This window comes from Chionomys nivalis, chromosome 9, assembly GCF_950005125.1.
Source record: "Chionomys nivalis chromosome 9, mChiNiv1.1, whole genome shotgun sequence".
NCBI lineage: Eukaryota > Metazoa > Chordata > Mammalia > Rodentia > Cricetidae > Chionomys > Chionomys nivalis.
In genome coordinates this window covers 82,206,124-82,224,499 of record NC_080094.1, presented here as the reverse complement: position 1 = coordinate 82,224,499, position 18,376 = coordinate 82,206,124, and the positions used below count along the sequence as shown (strand labels likewise).

Below are 18,376 nucleotides of genomic sequence, written 5' to 3'. Positions count from 1 at the left end.
TTGGTTTTTCGAGACAGGGTTTCTCTGTAGCTTTGGAGCCTATCCTGGAACTCCCTCTGTAGACCAGGCTGGCCTCGAACTCACAGAGATCCGCCTGCCTCTGCCTCCCGAGTGCTGGGATTAAAGGCGTGTGCCACCACCGCCCGGCTGAGCTGTGATTTCTTCCTGGCCCTGTATTAGGTCTTCTCACACTCCATAGGCTGCCAAGGGCAGGGCCCCAGCTTTGGTGCCTCCCACCCATCTTCACTATTCCTCTGGCCACAGACCTGCCCTTAAGATAGGTAGAGCAGGGGCTGGAGAGATGGCTCAGAGGTTAAGAGCATTGCCTGCTCTTCCAAAGGTCCTGAGTTCAATTCCCAGCAACCACATGGTGGCTCACAACCATCTGTAATGGGGTCTGGTGCTCTCTTCTGGCCTGCAGGAATACAGAATATTGTATACATAATAAATATTTTTTAAAAAAAAGATAGGTAGAGCAGGACAAACTGGGAATGTTGCCTCCTTTTCCTTTCTGGCATGAGGCTGCAGCCTTGAAAACATTCAGAGGCCTTGGCTGGCCTCTCCCCTCCCTGCCATTGAGGCTTGAAGAGGTGGTTTGGCCACTTTCACTGCCTCTTCTGGCCCAGGCCTTTTAGACTAGGCCCTACCCTAACCATCTGTTATGGAGCCTTCCTTCTTCCCAGGAAAGCAGTCTTGCCTAGCTATTATGGCTGGTGTGTGCTTGTTTCAGATGGGCAATATCCCCAGGAGGTAAGAAGCATGAGTATGTAGGGCAGTTCTCTCTTCAAGAAACTTCTGTCAAGATCAAAGGTCTCTCAGCTTCTCCAGCCAAGTCAGAACTACATGAGAAGCCCAGAAAGCGAGGCCAGCTCTGGACTTGGTAGGAGCAGGCCAGCGGGCACTGGAGGCAGAGCCAGGAATGAGAGGAGTACTGAGTAAAGCCCCTCTCCCGTCTGTAGAGCAGACTGAGGTTTTCTCTGGCTTTGCCTGAGCTCCTCTCCCACCAGGAACACCCATGTGCACAGCACTCTGGCCAGATAGTGCAAGACAGAGCCAGTATCCAGGCCTTGGCTTCCATAACTGTGTCCAGAGGACACATATACCTTCTTAGAATATCATAAAGAATAGATGCTGGGGCCGGGCGGTGGTGGCGCACGCCTTTAATCCCAGCACTCGGGAGGCAGAGGCAGGCGGATCTCTGTGAGTTCAAGGCCAGCCTGGTCTACAGAGGGAGTTCCAGGATAGGCTCCAAAAGCTACAAAGAAACCCTGTCTCAAAAATCAAAAAAAAAAAAAAAAAAAGAAAAAAAAATAGATGCTGGGCCAGTGTGAGCAGTGTGAGGTGACGTTCAGGAACCCGCCTTGTGCCCTGTACTGTTTCAGCTACCTGATTCTGACCAAGGTCGAGGGCTGCTGCCAGCCTGCTACAGTAGCTTACACGGCCTCCTCTGTTCAAGAGAACCAGCTTAAAGCTTTACCAGGTTCAACCTCAGCAGCCGCAGGTCCCAGACCTCCCACAAGATCGACTACACAACACAGCTTTCTCAGACAGGATCAGACGTTTATAAAATGGGAATATTCACAAACAAACTGTGGGAGACACACAACCTTCCCAACAACAGGGAACACTGTAAAGTGCTTCTTGCCTGTGACCATCTCTTCCCCATGCTAGGTCACAGGAGAACACGGGGCACTGCTCTGTGACAGCCTCAGAGCCACTCAAGCTAGGCCTGGAGTCACCCCAGGGCTCCAGGCCACTCCATCCTGTAGCTCTGGAGTGGAGCTCTGCTTCCTTCATTGGGAAGCTATCCTGAAAATGGGCCAGCATGTCAAGGCAGTGGAGGGGCAGGTGATCTTGTCAACTTGTACCTTGAGAAGAAAGCCATCCTCAAAAGAGCAGAGGGTACTCTGTCCCCATAGCTGAAAGTGTTGCAAAATGAATCCTGGACCCAGACCTAGTTTTTGACCCTCCCAGACCAGCTCTCCAGGCTCACTCTACTTCCCTCCAGCAAGATCCCTTGGCTCTTTCCTCTGAGCCTGGGGCTCAGGAGCAGGGAGGCCAAACCCCAGGGCTCTAAATACACATCACTCGTGCCGTTTCTCCACTCGACCATATGTCGTTTATAGTCAGAATGATGGACTAAAGGCAGCTCTCTGCTGAGAAAACCTGAGGTCATCTCAAAAAGAAGCCTGTCAGATGTGCTGGACAGCTGGAGAAGAGGGGAGCCTGGCCCCAGATTCTGGTCTGACACAGTGAAGGCCAGGGGCCAAGGGCATCAACAACTCTGAGGCTCGGCAAGGTCACAGGGGAGGTAGAGAGGAAAGGGCACAGAGGCCAGCTTAATGTTACATGTGAGAACAAAAATTCAAACAGGAACACACACACACACTCACTCACTCCACACGCATACACTGTGGCTCATGTGCAGGCCACGGGGGTGGAAGTGGAAGGAAGACTTGCTCAGTTACCCACAATCCTTCTTTTCATAACTGCTATCTCCACATGACTCAACAGCATCTCCAGGAGGTCAGAAGCGTGAGTATGTAGGGCAGTACATACATAGGGAGAGGAGGCTCCCCTGGAACACAGGCCTGGCTTCTCTGGGCCAAACCTTCCACTGCCACTCTGGGAAAGGGGATGGTGTGTCAGGTATCATCTCTATTTGACCTTTTACCAACTGCCCATGGTAGTGCCCCAGCCCTCATGAGGTCCCTCTGTCTAAGTCCTGAAGAGCTGACATGGCAGTATGGGTGCTGACTAGTCCAGGGTGGGCCCTGGAAGCCCGCAGAACAGACTGGCCAGCTTGCCTGGCTGGATAGCAGCAGTACTTGCTAGAGCACATGCCTGGGAATGGGCCAGAGGAGCTGCGGCCTTTAAGCCATGGGACCTGGTTTCCTCCACCAGCCCTGACCCTGGCCTGTCTACAGCTCCTGGGAGGCCGAGGCTGGGCCCTAGCGGCTAGGGAAAGAACAGAGGACTGGAGTCTAGTCCTCACCTGGCTTCTAGAAGGTCCTACACAGACAGATATGCATGGTCAGGCTAGGTATGTCTGAAGGAGAAGCATCTGCTCCAGTTGCTCAGGTTCTAGTGTCATCTAAGCCAGCAGGACTCTGGCTACCTCTGGAACCTCAAACTTTAGGTGAAGGTCAAAAAATGTGGTCCTCCAGCTATCTGAGGGGAAGGAGAGTCTGGGGAGGCAGAGACCAGAATTCCAGCTAGGGCCCTACCACCACTTTCTACTGGAACAAGAAAGGGGGCTCCCAGGAACAGATCTGGGCTGAAGGTCACTGCTGTGGTTTCTAGTCCTGTGTCTGGAGATGAGGAAGCAGCTCCGGTGACAAGGATGATCCAGAGTCTTTCAGCCGAGGCAACATTCAGGATCACGAGAGTGTAAACAGATGCATGCACACACAAACGGCACACCACGCCTCCTTTGCACACACACATACACTCGTCCGCTGTCTGTTGGTGACTGGATTCTCTGTAGGCCGTGGCAGTTCAGGTACCCGGGCTTTGTCATGGAGCGATGACTCTCTAGCTGAAAGAGAAAAACACATGTGGAGGGTGCTCAGGAGGCTGCTTAGTCGCCAGGCACTGCTCCTCTGGCTGCTTCCCTGGGGATTCCCAGACTGCGAGTGGGACAACTCAGTGCTTGGGCCACAGTCCCTAGGGCCAGGCTGTTGCTGAGCAACCATGGGGTAGCTGAATACTGGGTCTCTAAACCCAGTACTACTGTTCCCTGCACACCCTTTACCAGGAATGAGAGCAGCAGAGGACAGGGCTACATGGCCACCACTGGACACCATGAAGGATACTTGTTCACAAATGACAAGTACAGCTGCTGCTTCAAAGATGGGGGGCCAGGAAAAGTAGCTGTGTGAGAAGTTTCCTGGTTCTAGTGACTTCTGAAGAATAAGGCAATGACTGGGTTTAGAACCAGCAGGGAAAATTTCCACACACCAATCACAGAACCTAGCACAGGGTTATAATGGTGGGGGAATGGGTGAAGAAGAAAGGAATAGGGACACACGATGGCTCATTTTAAAGATCTGGAACATTCTGGATGTAGGGCAGAGAGAAACACCACTGTAATTACTGGGCTGTCTGCAACAACAGGCTGATGCAGTGGTATTTATATGGCTCAGGTCCTGACTCCCAGCACCTTAGGTTGTGACTCTCTTTAGGTAAAAATGAGATGACCAGGGTGACCTAAAATAGAAAAGGAACTTTGACCCAGATAAAACAGAGACCATGACCTTGAACTCCCGACTCCAGAACCAAGGATTTGCTTCTGTGGTGCTTTGCTCTGAGGGCCTCACAGACCCTCACAGGCCAAGACAACCTGCTACACCTCCATTTTCATAAATGAGACACTGAACTGGCATGAGTGTCCACAAGACAGGAATCCCCAGGCTCTCAGGATGTATGAATTCCGCCTGCATCTATGTCTGTGCACCACATGAGTACCTGGTGCCCCCAGAAGCCAGGATCCCTGGAGCTGGAGTCACAGACGGTTTTGAGTCACCATTTGGGTGCTGGGAATCAAACCCTGGCTTCTCTACAAGAGCAGCCGAGGCTTCTCTGAGCATCTCCCTCCGGCCCCTGTTGTTTGGATTTTAACCAGTAAGCGAACTTTGTATTATTCCTCACCAACACTTTTATAAGATGTAAAAAGAAAGAAATTCAACACATTGGCATGGAGATTGATACCGACACAAAATAAAATGGAAGGCGTTAGAGATGAGCAAACACACTCTTAAAAGTCAGATGCATTTGCAGACATGAATCCAAACTCGGCCTTCTAGCACATTCCAGCCTATTCTGGGTATTTATCTTATGCAATTGAGGCAGCCTGGACTCCGATCTTCCTGCTTCCACTTCCTAGGTGTTAGGACTATGGGGGTTCAGAGTTCAGGCAGCCCTTTTAGGGCTGCACACTCCATTGGAAGCCGCCTACGTCTGGAGAGTGATACTCTGTCGTAGTCTCTGGATTAGAGAAGCTGGGCAGAAGTGGATACATGTGCGGGCAGTTCCTGGGGCCTTGTCCTTTAAACCAAGTATAACTGCAGCCATCCACCTTCCCCTTGGAGAATGCTGCAGCAGGCAGCCACGCTCTCCCGTTAGGTGCACTGTGTTTATGGACACACTTCTAAGTAGTTTCCAAGCAGAGCAAGCCTGCTGTTAAACCTGAGATGAGCTTCCCCCTGAAACACCAGCTCTAGTGCCATCTCCATTTTGTTTCTTTTGCTCTCAACTCTTGGGGTTCACGGAACTATGGACATATCTTCTTAAAATTTAAATTCATTTTAAGTGATGCATAATGGCATGTCATGTGATTTTTAAAAACTATTTTGCCCCTTCCCTCTTCACTTTATAGACATGAAGATTTCATATAATCAGGCTGGCCTTGAATTTGCTATGTAACTAAGAACCTTGGGCTGTTGATCCTCCTTCCTTAGTCTTCTGAGTGCTGGGATTCCAGGCATGCATGACTAGGCCTAGTTTACCCTGTGCTGTTCTAACACATGTACACATGGTGTATTTAAACTAGCTCCACCAACATTGATCATTTATGGAAGACACTCAGCTCCTTTCTTATGGCTCATTTCCATGCCAGGAGCTAAGAACCAGAGCTTAGAAACACTTGAACATTGTCTCACCAGGAACACAGGCCTGCGAAGCAGAGCCATGCTCTCTGGAGGGCTAGGCTACCTCCATCTCCACACTGGATAGGCTGTAGTGACACACCTGTCCTGCACCAGTTGCACAAGTATCGGAGTAAAAAGGGGGATTCTGGAAGTTGCGGTCTAGGCAGTGAAACCTCAGTACTAACAAAGCACAGGCCAGTGAGGGAAGGGCTCCTTGGCTGGCCCTCTCTGCATGGGGCGCTCACTAGAGCACTGTGCAGAGCTGGAGGGGGAAGCCCATGTGCAGTCCACTGTAAAAGATCACTGATGAAAGGGGAAGCCAGTGCAGAACTGGACGGTGACGGAGCCAACCCTGTGTCAGCAGCTGGGGTCACGTAACCCGCTGACATGACTGCTATTTGGAAGCTCACTATTTTCCTTGTTCAGTTTAGTGAACATTGTAAAAACTAAATGTAGAACATTCAGTTGGCATGGGTTTGAGGAAACCATGGAACCCAATGATCTTAGAGATGTTTTTCTACATACTGACTTAAATTGTAATGACTTCTCATGAGACAGCAAGTGCCAGAGACAGCAAGGTCACAATGCCATGAGTGCAAAGCTAAGAGACTAAAAGCAGGGAATGATTACTCAGGCCTTGGCCTGCAGCCCAAGACATGTGACAGGGGATGGCCAGGAAGGACATCTTCCCATCCACACAACTCTGGCTGCACCTACAGCCTCCTCACTGTGCCCACCAGTCAGGTGATTACAAGTCACCCAAAGCACATGCAAAGGCAGCACTGTGCCCGCCTCTGCCCAGTGTGCTCCACTCACAGTTAGACCTTTCACACAAAGAGTTTGATTTCCCCCTGATATCCTGATATGTGTGTCCCAGCAGTAGGGCAGGTGACAAGAGCTACCAAGCATTTCACAGCTGTGAGGGTTAATCTTGGTTGTCACCTTTCCCAGGGCAGCCCCTGCTAGCAGCAGCCCAGCGGAGGAGTCCCAGAGAAAGGCAGGCCATTCCTGTCTGTCTGCCTGCACTCCTTGCTGTTAACGCATCTATCCTGCTGCTCCTGCCCTTCTTCTTTGACATGAGAACCCTTTCGACCTTCCGACTCATACTGAAGAGCAGTGGCTCTCCAGGAGTCCCTCTGGCCTTCAGCATCAGCCTTGCAAACTCTGCAGTTCCTGCACACATCTTCAGTGTGCAGATGGCCATTGTTGGAATACCTAGTCCACTGTGAAGACAATCTAATACTTTCTTTTGTAAACACGAACATTCTGTAGGTTCTGTTCCTCTAGAGCGCCTAATACAACAGATGAGGCCTAGATGCCCTAGCCTGCACACAGGAGGCACTTTTCTTTTGGGGTTTCCAAAAAACATGGTGCTCCCACTCTGTCTTGGAAGACGTCTGTTCCTGTCACATCCTCTGACTTCCTGGCTCCTTTCCACCTTTAAGAGCTTTGCCTGGCTTAACTACCTAAATAAAGATGTAGGGCAAAGTCGTTAACAACAGCCCCCGAGATCTCAATAGGTGATACATGGGTGCCCAAACTATAGGGCAAGCAGGCACTCTGCATGGCAGACACCACTTCACCTGACTCTGTTAGGGCCCCATCCAGTGTTTAATTCTCCTCCAGATGCAGTAGACCATCCTATTCCATAGGAGGCTTCTCTCCCAGAACTCCCTCAAGGGGCCCCTCTGCTTCCAGGACATCAGACTGCACAGACAATAATCCCAATAATGCCCATCCCAGCAGGGAGTACCATGCTCCAGTACTTGTGAGCAGCCCAGGCTGTGAGGCCCACATACTGTGACACTGCTGATGCCCACCACGATCCATACTTCCCAGCTAACTGTGCCCCCGTGCGGGCCTCCGCCACAGGCCTGTTCTAGACACAGTCCAAGCCAGTGATCCTTACAGCACAGCAACCCCTTCGTGTCCCTGCCTTCCTTTCTTTCTTCTCAGGCAGGAAACCTTTTCTGTTTAATACTTATGGCCCCTTACTAAAACACCTCTGCTTCACTGTCTCCTCCTACCAGTATCTCCCAAGGTGGAGGTGGGGCTGCCAGTCCAGTTCATAATGCGCCCCGAATCTAGGGTCCATCGTGGGAACATGAATGTTTGTTAACTGAGTGAGTGAGCACAGCCAACCCTGCTGTCCTGTCCCCGCCTTGAAGAGGCACTGACAGCTGAGCTGGAACAGCCATCTTCCATCTGCCAGACCACAACCCATAAGCTTCACCTTTGAGCCCCCTGGAAGGTAAGAAAAATGTTCCTATCTGTTTTAGCCAAGCAGGGGGCTTGGTATCACAAGCTGAATGTCCATTATCTGACTTTCTGAATTTAGGAATATCTGCACAGACTCCACTGCTGACAGTTTAGGATGCCACAGCATTTTGGATCTCGGTGGTTGGATTACGGGATGCTCAACCTGCATCCGCACTTCCACACATCCGTGACTGACCGACACCTGTGCTTACTCTCGGGAACAGCAACCACCTTCCGAGAGAGTAAGTCATGTGTACAAGATCAGGCAAACGTCGATGTTTCTGGTGTTCAAAACACCCTTGAATCCAGTTCTTCTCAGTCTCACTTCCGTGATCACACAACCCACCTTCATAAGCTGAAGGTCTGTACTGCTTTATTCTGGGAACTATAGGCTATTAGTCTTCCTTTCCTAAGTTGCTTTGGCTGTATTCCACACTAATATGACTTTATATGTCAATTTATATGTCACTTACATGTTTTACATGTCACTCTCCCCATATATCTGCACACAACAAGCCCGTGTTGTGCTGTATGTCATCAGCTTACTGTGTAGTCTTGACACACACACCTAACCTTTCTATTTGTTAATCTTTCCTCAAAATCAGGGCATTAACGAAGCAAGTTTATTAGCCATAACATGCTATGCTTAGCAGCACACCACAGACAGTATGGCATCTATAGTGGCCGGTTCTTTCAGGGACGAGGCAGCACAGCCTGTCCTCCTATTCGCAATGTCTAGAAGGAAAAGGCACCACGTGCCTGCCATCTCACTGAGCGCACAAATTGAGAGAGACACCCCACACAGACAGACCCAGAGAGGCCTTGAAGTGATTAGAACCAGAAAAAGAACCAGACAGCTCTACAGTGAAAAGCCCCCTCCAACCTACTGATGCAGATGTATGGAATAGCCTGACATAATGACTAAGGGGGGTGGCAAGCTACATTTCTTCAATATTGGCATACAAGCCTTTCCTGCCTTGGGGAAGAAGGAACAAGGAGGAGGCAAATCTGTTTGTCATTCTGTCTGATGTGAGCCCTGACTAGGATGTGCAAAGCTACGAGGTCTGTGAAAAGATCAGAGACCCCGTAAGCAGAAGCAGAGAGACAGCTGGGCCCTCTGGTCCTTCCAGGGCTGAACTCTTTCCTGGCGTCTGAAGCTCAATGTTGCCCTCATCTGGCCTGACTACAGAACACAGCCTCCACCTGCCAGCTTTACATCTGGGTATTAGAGTTGACTCATAAGCAGGCAGAAAAGGCAAGCAAACAAACAGAACAAAGCTAAACCCCTTTTCTTTTCTGCTAGTCAGAAAACAAAGGACTTAAACTTTAAAATTTCTTTCTTCTAAAATAAAATCTTCTTTCCTTAAAAAATAATAATCTTCCTTTAGATTTTATGAAGTAAACTGGACATGCTGGCTCACATCTGAAATTCTGGCACTCAAGAGGATAAGGCAGGAGGATTGCTACAAGTTCAAGATTGGCCTCAGCCATACAGTGAGGCTCTATCTCAAACAATGGTTCTCAACCTGTAGGTCTCGACTGCCTTGGGGTCACATATCAGACATCCTGCATATCAGATGTTTACATTACAATTCATAACAGTAGCAAAATTACAGTTATGAAGTAGCAATGAAAACAATTTTATGATGGGGGGGTCACCACACCCTGAGAGTTATTAAAGGGGCTGCAGCATTAGGAAGGCTGAGAAGAGAACCACTGGTTTAGAAGTTCTGAAAGTCAGACCGGTGGGATTTTGAGCAGAAATCCTACCCCTTAATCTGATTTGCTGTTTGAACCTCCAGTTGGCAAGCAACAGCTTTCTGAGTCATGTTACCTCCTTCTGCAGGACTCACTCTCAGGCGTCCTTGCTCGGTGGCTCTTGGGCAGGCATCTCTGTCACCCTAGCCCGCTTGCTCAATTCTTCACCGGGAGGCTCCTCAGCTGCTTCCAGTTTGCGTTTAGGGGAGGCTGGGCCACTGGCTATGGGTCTGGGGCCTGTGAAGAACCACAGAGACAGAAAGTTCCACATCACAAGGGTGTCATGCTGTGCAATGCCTGCTCTTTAGAAACAGGGAGCCCTGCCCTGGCCTCCTTTTCAGCAGTGATCTCCCGTGGGAGCTGTGTGAGGAGGGCATGGCCTGGCCTGCTGGCAGCAGGGCCAACTTCTGGTCTCAAGTCCCTGGCTCCAGGCCAGAGACTGATGTGGCATATCTGCTGCCTTGCTCTGAAGGTGAGGCATTCCCTTTGCAGCCCTGGGAAAATCCCGGAGTTCTGGCCACTTCTGCATTATGGAGCATCACCAAGTCGACCGGCACCCTCACTCTCTCCCTGCTTCTCTTGTCCAGACCCCTGTGTCACCTTCTTCCGTGCCTCCCCATCCCTACACTGCTCCTCACTGTCCACTGTTTATTATGTCGCGGGCAGTTTTAGAAGCCCAGTGGGACCTTGCCCTGCCCTGCTGACTCCCTTCAGTGCAGGAAGTCAGAGGATGGGGAATATGAGCGCTCTGCTCCACTCGTCGCCTGCTCTGGCTTCCTTCTGTTCCTAGAGTGGGCTCTGCTTGCTCCTGCATCTGGGACTCTTCTTGCTATTTCCTTCCCTAGTTCTTATCAGGACATTGCTAAACAATACAGCTCCTATTTAAAGTGGTCCTAAAGATACCCTATTCTTAGCCCCACAGCAAGCCATTCAATGCCCTCCAAAATTCTTATCTGAATGCTCATATTTGATTGTCTTACAGCATGCCCTGGGGGAATATAAGCTTCATCAGGCATATGCTCATTTTGGCCTTAGCCCCGAATGACTGAAGCGGTGGCACAGGTCATAGAAGGCCAGAGAGGCGAGAGGCCAGTGTAATAACTCACCTGTGTTGCTGATGCTCCCAACCTGGCTAGAGCTGGGATCTGCCACTGGGTGACTGAGGTCTTCCACACAGGAAGGGACAGATGCTAGAAGACCTTGGAGACAAAGGGACAGTCAGATTAAGAGAGCTATAGGTCATAAGAAACAGAGGGGCCAGGAGGGCAGGATCAGGGCACAGCCTCCACCTTTTCCCAGCACCCCAAGCTGCCTAGTCTGGCCTAGCCTGCAGTGTCCTCCCCAGGGTGAGTGAGATGTCAGTGGGTAGGAGCTCCTTACAGAGTCCCCGGTATCGCGACAGCTGCTGGTAGATCTGCTTCATGCGCTCGATGTTGAGCCGACTTGTCTCAGCATGGTTGACGATGGGTCGCGGGTAGTCTACACCAATGATGCACTTGGCGGCCTTCTGAACCGACTCAGGGGCATTCCAGGGCTCGTAGATGTAGCGAGAGGGGAACCCTTTCAATTTGGGCAGGTATCGCCTGAAACACATACGGGTGATGTGTCAGCACACTGGCTCTTCTTTAAGAAGAAGGGTCCAGAGTACCAGAGGAGGGCACAGTGGTTCAAAGTCAGACAGTCTGGCTTGAATCCTCACCGAATGTAGTCCCCACTGGGGTCTGTGCGTCGGCCGAAGCCCACAGGGCAGTAGCAATGGAAGAACTGTTGGAAGAAAGCGCTGCAGGACAGCCACATCCAGCTGCCCGCGTTTACACTGAAATCTGCATCCAGGAGCAGCTCATCAAATACCTAGATAAGGGACAACCAGCCTCCTTGGAGACCTGACGCTCTGGTTCTTTCCAAGTCACTGTAATACCCCAAGGAGCAAAGTTCTTCTGCTGAGCACATGGAAAGGATCTCCTGACCCAGGGATCCCACCCCAGCCCCCAGCCTAGAAGGGGGCTGACCTTGGCTGGCCTGGTCACAGGGTACAGGCCAGCTTGCACTCACCCGGACCCCGCTCTCCCAGCTGACCCAGAGGTCCCCGCGGGTGAGGAAGCAGGCCACAGCGTGCCGGGCCAGGTGGTGGATCCAGCCCTCCTGCCTCAGTTGGGTCATGATGGCGTCAATCCAAGGGAAGCCTGTCTTGCCCTCGGCCCACTTGGCCAGGGCTTCAGGGTTGCGGTCCCAGGGGATCTGGATGCAGATGGGGTTCCCCTCCATTCGGTCAAACCTGGGGTTATTGGTAGCCGCTGTGTAGAAAAACTCTCGCCACAGGAGTTGTCCAAACAAGGAGAGGGGGGGCGTGCTGTTCTTCTTCACCTGAGGGAGGGGTGGGCATCGCACACAAAGGTGAGCACCTGCCTGGTTCTCAGCACTGTGATGCTTAGGGCTCCTGCACAGAACAATCCCCTATGTGTGCAGAGGGACCAGGATCACAAGGCTTATAATGTGTGACATGCAGGCCCTGCTCTGAGCACCAAGACTGGCTTCAGATGGCTAGCAGTGAGAAAATGATGCTACGGGAACCAAACCCTTCAAGACCACTCAGGATTCTGTGGCTCTATCTTCTAGAAGGCTGAAGGGATTTTATACATCATCAATTAAAAAATGTGGTCTAAACACTTAAATATCACTGAACCCAGAGAAGTTGAACTGGTGCCTACCTAGAGCCTTCACCTCTATTGACTAGTGTTCGTGGTACTGGAAGGTACTCTGTGTGCTACCAGAGGAGAATGGTAAACACCATCCCAGCTGCAAACCCTCTGATGTATAATGGTGACCTGCCTGCACCATACTCTGGTACAACAGAGGCACAAACATTGTAGAAGCAACCAACCACTGTCTGATGACTGGATTTAAGAAACCCACACTATGAGATGGAACTCATCCCTGACATTGCCCAGGTGGCCAAGAACCTTGGTGGATAGGTCATAGATCTAGGGGAAAACCAAAGGGACACAGCAATAAAATGCCTCCTAACAGCACTCTGCCATACTCATAGGTCAGTGTCTCACTCAGCCATCATCGAGGAGCCGCCTCCTGCAGTAGCTGGGAACTAATACAGAGACCCAGAGCTGGACGGTGTGCAGAGTGAGAGACCTCACTCAGAACTAATACAGAGACCCAGAGCTGGACGGTGTGCGGAGTGAGACCTCAGACACTCAGTCCTCAATAGGATGTCTCCATCAAATCTCTCATCAGGGCTTGGGAAGAAAAGGTAAAAAGGGTTTAAGAGCCAGTGGGATGGAGGACACCAAGGGAACAAAGCCTTCTGGACACAACAGGGTTGAAGCACGTATGAACTCAGAGACTGTGGCAGCATGCACAGGGCCTGCAGGAGTCTGCACTGCATGTGGTCCCCGCTCTGAGAGAGGAAGTAGACACAAGCCCTCGCCCCACCCCAGAAGTTACCTCTAATTGATAATCACTCACAAGGGAAAAACAGTTTTCTCCAATGGGGTCGCATTGGGTATACAAATCATACTTAAGGGCAGGCCCCATCCCCAGCAGCGGATGAGTCAATGGTTTTAGGGTGCTCTGTTTTGGTTTTTTTTGGTCTCATAATGCTTTGACTGGGCATTTCTTTTTTCAAATTTAACCTTACAGATCTTTTGCTTATATATTATGGTTTCTGGTTTTGTGTTTTTATGGGATTTCTGTGTGCGTGAATGTATGTCTCTGTGTTAATATGTGTTTCTTAGACTTTCTCTTTGCCCCACTCCGACCCATTCATTTGTTTTGTTTATTCAGGTTGTTTATTTTTATCTTATTTTTAGATGCCTGTTTATATTCTATGAAAGAGAAAGAACAAGTGTGGATTTGGGTGGGTAGGGAAGTGGGGAGGATCTAGATGGAATTGGAGGATAGGAAACTGTAACCAGAATATACTATATGAAAAAAATCTGTTTTCAATTGAAAAAAAATTAGTAAGTACCAAGTCTGGATTTTGGTTAAATAATGTATAAGCAAGAGTTAGAGACATGAAAGGGATAGACTGGACTACACAAACAATGATTTCTCCTCCCTGATCACTTATCCACCAAACTGCCAAAGTCCGTTCCATGAAGCCATGCTGTCTGGGCAAAGTCACACTAAAACACAGAGGCACAGTACGACCTGTGGAGCCTCTGAGGAGTCTCTCTGTCCTACCTGCAGCCCTCTCAAGGCCAGCCCTCCACTACAGAATGGCAGCAGCTACTCCTGGACTTCCTGCCAGCCTCAGGGCACACATGCCCTTTTGCTTAGGTCTGCTTCTGGCCTCAGAGCTCACTTCCACACAGAGGTCCCAGCCTTCACTAGCAGCTGCTAAAACCCCTCCCTGAGGCCAGTTTTCTGTCTCTTCCTCAGAACCAAAGGAGAATCTGGGTTTATTTACATCAGTGACTCAGCTTAGCTGTCACCTCTTGGAAACCCACCACCCCCGACTTCCCTGGCTCTCACAGCCCAGCCCCAAGGCCCTTTCTGGGGCGACTGGCAGTGACTGGGGACTGTGCGAGCTCACTGCCCTCACCTTCTTATACAAGTCCCACAGGCGGTAGTAGAAGAGGCGGCAGGAGAGGCATCCGAAGCGCAGGTAGGGGCTGAGGCCTGTGGGGCTGGCCAGCAGGGAATTGGCATTCATCCGAGGTCTCTCATAGTTGGCAACCCAGGCCTGCAGAAGAGAGAGGGACAGAGGAAAGATCTAGGTCTTAAAGAGTGAGGATTCTTCACCTGAGGACAAAGAACAAAGGCCTGGAGCCAGGCTCTGAGCACTGCACAGACTCCACTCTCCTGCCTAGGGACCTAGAAAGGAGAGCCGTCCATGTTCCTGCTCTGACTTCGATGTTCGTCTATGGTAATGACTGAATGACTTATTTACTACTTAGCTATTAAATAAGAACACTTACTGTCTCTGGGGATTAAGTAAGTAGGGAAGAATGCGGAAAGCATGGAACAAACTCTGTAATTATACAGAAGGGGGAAAGGCATCTGCTTTACAGAAAACAGCTCCTAGCTCAGTCCCTGAAGAGAGGCTGCCACTGCTGAGTCCAAGGCACCCAGGGCTTTTCACCATTGTCAAACAGCCAGGAAAGTAGGAAACTCCCAACCCATTTCCGGAGACCAACAGAGCCATTCACTTCTGGGGCCTCCTGTCTAACGTTACTGGTCTTGTTTTCCTCGTCCACAGCCCCTAGAACACCGCTCTCCTTTTCCAGGAGGGTTCTCACTAGACCTTAACAATATTGGAGTATTCTGCTATTATCTTCTACAAACAGAGTAACCAGGCTCAAAACAAACAAACAAACAAACAAACAAACAAAACCCAAACTGTGACTCTCTTGGGATTAGTGACCCACAAGAGAGCCTGGGAGTCTCACTTTAGACTGCAGTCTCCAGGTAGATAGTAGATCTCTCTGTTCCTGACAGCTTTCCTTCCTGACCACTCCAGTACCCCCTAGCAGCCTTCAGGTGCCTTTCCCTCCTATGGCAAGCAGGCAGGAGCAGCTTACGAAAAACCTCACCCGTCCTCAGCCAGGTGAGGAAACTCCTCAATTGTCAGGCACCCTCTTCCTCTCTGAAGGAAAATGAGGGCAGGACTGCTCCAAGGTACAGGTGAGGAGGAGGATCGTACTGTAGATATGAGGGAAAGTTCAGTCAGAGGCACCTGGAAGGGTACAGACTCAACAGGGCCATGAGAGGAGAGAGGATGGGAGAGCAAGAGAGAAAAAGAGAGAGAGGGCAAGCAGACTGGATTATAAAGAAATCAGAAGCTGGGGGAAGGGAAGCCCAGCCCCTGGGCTGGAGAGGTTTAGGGTAGGGGGCGGGGTGAGAAGTGCTAGGAGGAGCCACAGGTTCTGACTGAGGCTTGTCCTGGGTTTTTTTGGGACCAGACACTCTCCCCCACAATTTCTGTGCCAAGAATGTGAAATAATGACCTCATTTCTCCTCTGAAAAACAAACAACCAACAAAGCAGAGGACTTGTGAAGTCATGGGCCTCTTGCACCAGGTCCTTTCTTCCACAGCCAACCCATCTCCACTACCCCACCCCCACCTGCACTCTCCAGCCGCCTGCGGTCTACTCCTCCTGACCATCCTGCAACCACTCCCACACACTGAGTGCTCAGGCACTGCTGTCCCACATCCTGCTGCTCACTCCCCACCTCTGCCTTCCAATCAACAGTCTATCATGACTCCGTACTTTTACCTGGCTAGCTGCCAGCCACTCTAGGTACTTACTCTGTTAGTCCATCTCTTCTATATCCCTCAGTGTCACAGCTTGGGCTCCGCCTCTGCCCCAGGCCGATCTCTTGGCTGGCACAGGTCTACAGCTGTAGCCCAGCTGGTTCCACCGCTGCCTTGTGCAGAACTCACTCTTTTCCTTAAGTTCACACTTGTGCGGGACTCTTTGCAGAGGGAGCAACTTTATCTATCTCACTACTCAAGAACAGACCTACTTCTTCAGGTCCTGGTACTGTTCCACCCAGACTTCTCAGATGGGTCCTCTTTCCATTCACCACTGTTAAGATCAAATCTAGACTGGAAGACAAGCTCCTCCAGGGCACTGTCCACACTGGGGATGGTGCCGGCGCTGCTCAGAGGACTGAGAAGGGCACACAGCTCCGAAGCAGCCCAGGCTTCTCTGGCCTCTCCTTGCCTGTTCCTCAAATACTTGGCTGTCATCAGCAGTGGCAGATGTGGTTCCCATCTGGTGCCTATTGTCCCCTGCACTTTCACTTGGCTGCTTAAGTGTCTTTTAACAGAAACAGGATACTTCTGCCAGTGCATCTCCCAGTTCCCTGATCCTGCAGCTTCAACCCCATCAAAATTTTCATTTGTTTATTTCGTGTGTGTGTGCCTGTATATCCGTGTACCGGTATCAGGTGTGGAGGCTAGAGGAGATGCCGCTCTCTAATGTAGTTCAGTGAGACAGGCACTCTCACTGAACTTGGAGCTTGTTTGTGTGGGTTCTTATTGGAAGGGGGCTAGACTGGTGGTTAGACCGTCCCAGTGATCTTCCCTGTAACTGGAGTTACAGGTGTGTGAGGTCACAATCAGCTTTTCTTTCTTCTTGTTCTGGCAGAAGTTAATTTTCCACCTACATTAGACTACATGAGCAGCTGTGCATGTGTGTACTGGAGTCTGAGCTCCGTCCTCCTGCTTATGAAATAAAACCCTCCCACCCCAAGCCAGTTCTCCAGCCCTCAATCTTTTTATTTTAAATGAAACACAGACAGAGAGATCCACACAAACATGTGGCTTCGTGAATTCTTTTAAAACAAGCATCCAAGTAATCATCAGCAAAGTTCTGGAAACAGGACCTTGTTAGTCACCCAGGAAGCTGGGCTCCTCCCCCTGCCCCAGCTTTTATAATTATCACTTCCTACATTTTTGAGATGTTTACATTTTTCTACTTTTGCGAAGTGTTCTTGGAGCAGTTTTATTCTTGGGTTTTTAAGCAGCCACTGTCCCCCACCCAACTGTGCATCCGTCGGCCCTGTAGCTCAGTCTCAGCCATTTAAAAAGTAGTCACATCAAAGTTTCTTTGAAGCATATACTCTCTGCTACCCCTTCCTTGTCCTGTTGATGTTTCTGTGGAAGGACACAGGAGCTGCACTTTGTGTGATTCTGATGCCTACATACCCATGGTACAGTCTGCCCTGTGCACTGCCTACAACTTGGCTGGTACCAGAGACTAGACTGAACTTGGGTGTGATCCTTTGTGAAGGTGCTTGCCTGTCTCTCTGATGGTGGCCGTGGATATTAATGCATGTGTCATCAGAGGCTGCAAAATGGTGGCACTCTAATTCTACTATCTCTTTTCATTTAATAATCAGAATACTGGAGCTCAGTCTTTAAGAGCACTTGCTGCTCTTTCAGAGACCCCAGAGCCCACACAGTAGCTCAAAGCTGTCTGTAACTCTAGTTCTAGGGGATCTAATGCCCTCTTCCAGATTCTGTGGGCACCAGACACATATGGTGCATAAACACACATGATGGCAAAACAGATACATAGAATTAAAATAAATCATTCTTTTTTGAAGAATCAGAATGTCATTACAAAGAGCTCCAGAGGTAAAGAACATATAATCTGCAACATTCCCCTTTTTGGTCAGAGCATCAAGGGTGTCAGTGGAGCACCTGACTTCTCTAAATCTCAGTTCTACTAGGCAAGGAAGATCTAAGCCTACTTTCTGACTCTAGGAGTCAGCTTAGGATGCAAATGTGATCAGGGGACACACTCCATCCCTGGCCACAGTAACTGAGCCAGGGAAGGGCACATGACCCAAGCCAAGCCAATGAAAATACTTCTTTGGACTTTTACTGAAGCTTTTGAAAAAGAGGCAAGCCCCTTCCTCTGGTGAGCCAGCCAGCCAGAAGACAGGCCACGTGACCACCTTCTCCACTGCTAAAGGAAGCTGACTTGCGAGGGGACTCCACAGAGGACAGCAAAGCCAAGATGGCAGACATCTGCTCAGATATTCTTGGGATACCTGGATCTAGCTACGCCTTTCAGTTACACCTTAGATTCCTCATTATATTAGTTTTAAAAACTCCTCTTCCAAAAGACAGCTGCAAGTGCGACACCTGACTGACTGATAACTAATCCTGATGCTCTTTGTTCCTGCAACCCTCTGAGCCCTGACGGTTTCCTATCCTTAGGCCATCTGTAACTACATAGGATGTT

At 50.1% G+C, this 18,376-nt stretch overlaps 1 protein-coding gene across 4 annotated transcripts in view; it reads right to left on the bottom strand.

Moving 5' to 3' along the window:
• Window positions 1-1,546: 1,546 nt before the first annotated feature.
• Cry2 (cryptochrome circadian regulator 2) overlaps window positions 1,547-18,376 on the bottom strand; it is a 31,853-nt gene continuing 15,023 nt past the window's right edge. For 2 of the 4 annotated variants that reach the window (XM_057780509.1, XM_057780512.1), the window contains 7 exons: window positions 14,221-14,361; window positions 11,718-12,029; window positions 11,365-11,516; window positions 11,046-11,248; window positions 10,772-10,864; window positions 9,742-9,902; window positions 1,547-3,538 (listed from right to left, as the gene is read on the bottom strand). In XM_057780509.1, the coding sequence (XP_057636492.1) occupies window positions 9,763-9,902; window positions 10,772-10,864; window positions 11,046-11,248; window positions 11,365-11,516; window positions 11,718-12,029; window positions 14,221-14,361 (1,041 nt within the window). In that variant the 3' untranslated portion in view covers window positions 1,547-3,538; window positions 9,742-9,762. The remainder of the gene's footprint in view (window positions 3,539-9,741; window positions 9,903-10,771; window positions 10,865-11,045; window positions 11,249-11,364; window positions 11,517-11,717; window positions 12,030-14,220; window positions 14,362-18,376) is intronic. The other 2 variants (XM_057780510.1, XM_057780511.1) reach the window with 2 other exon arrangements.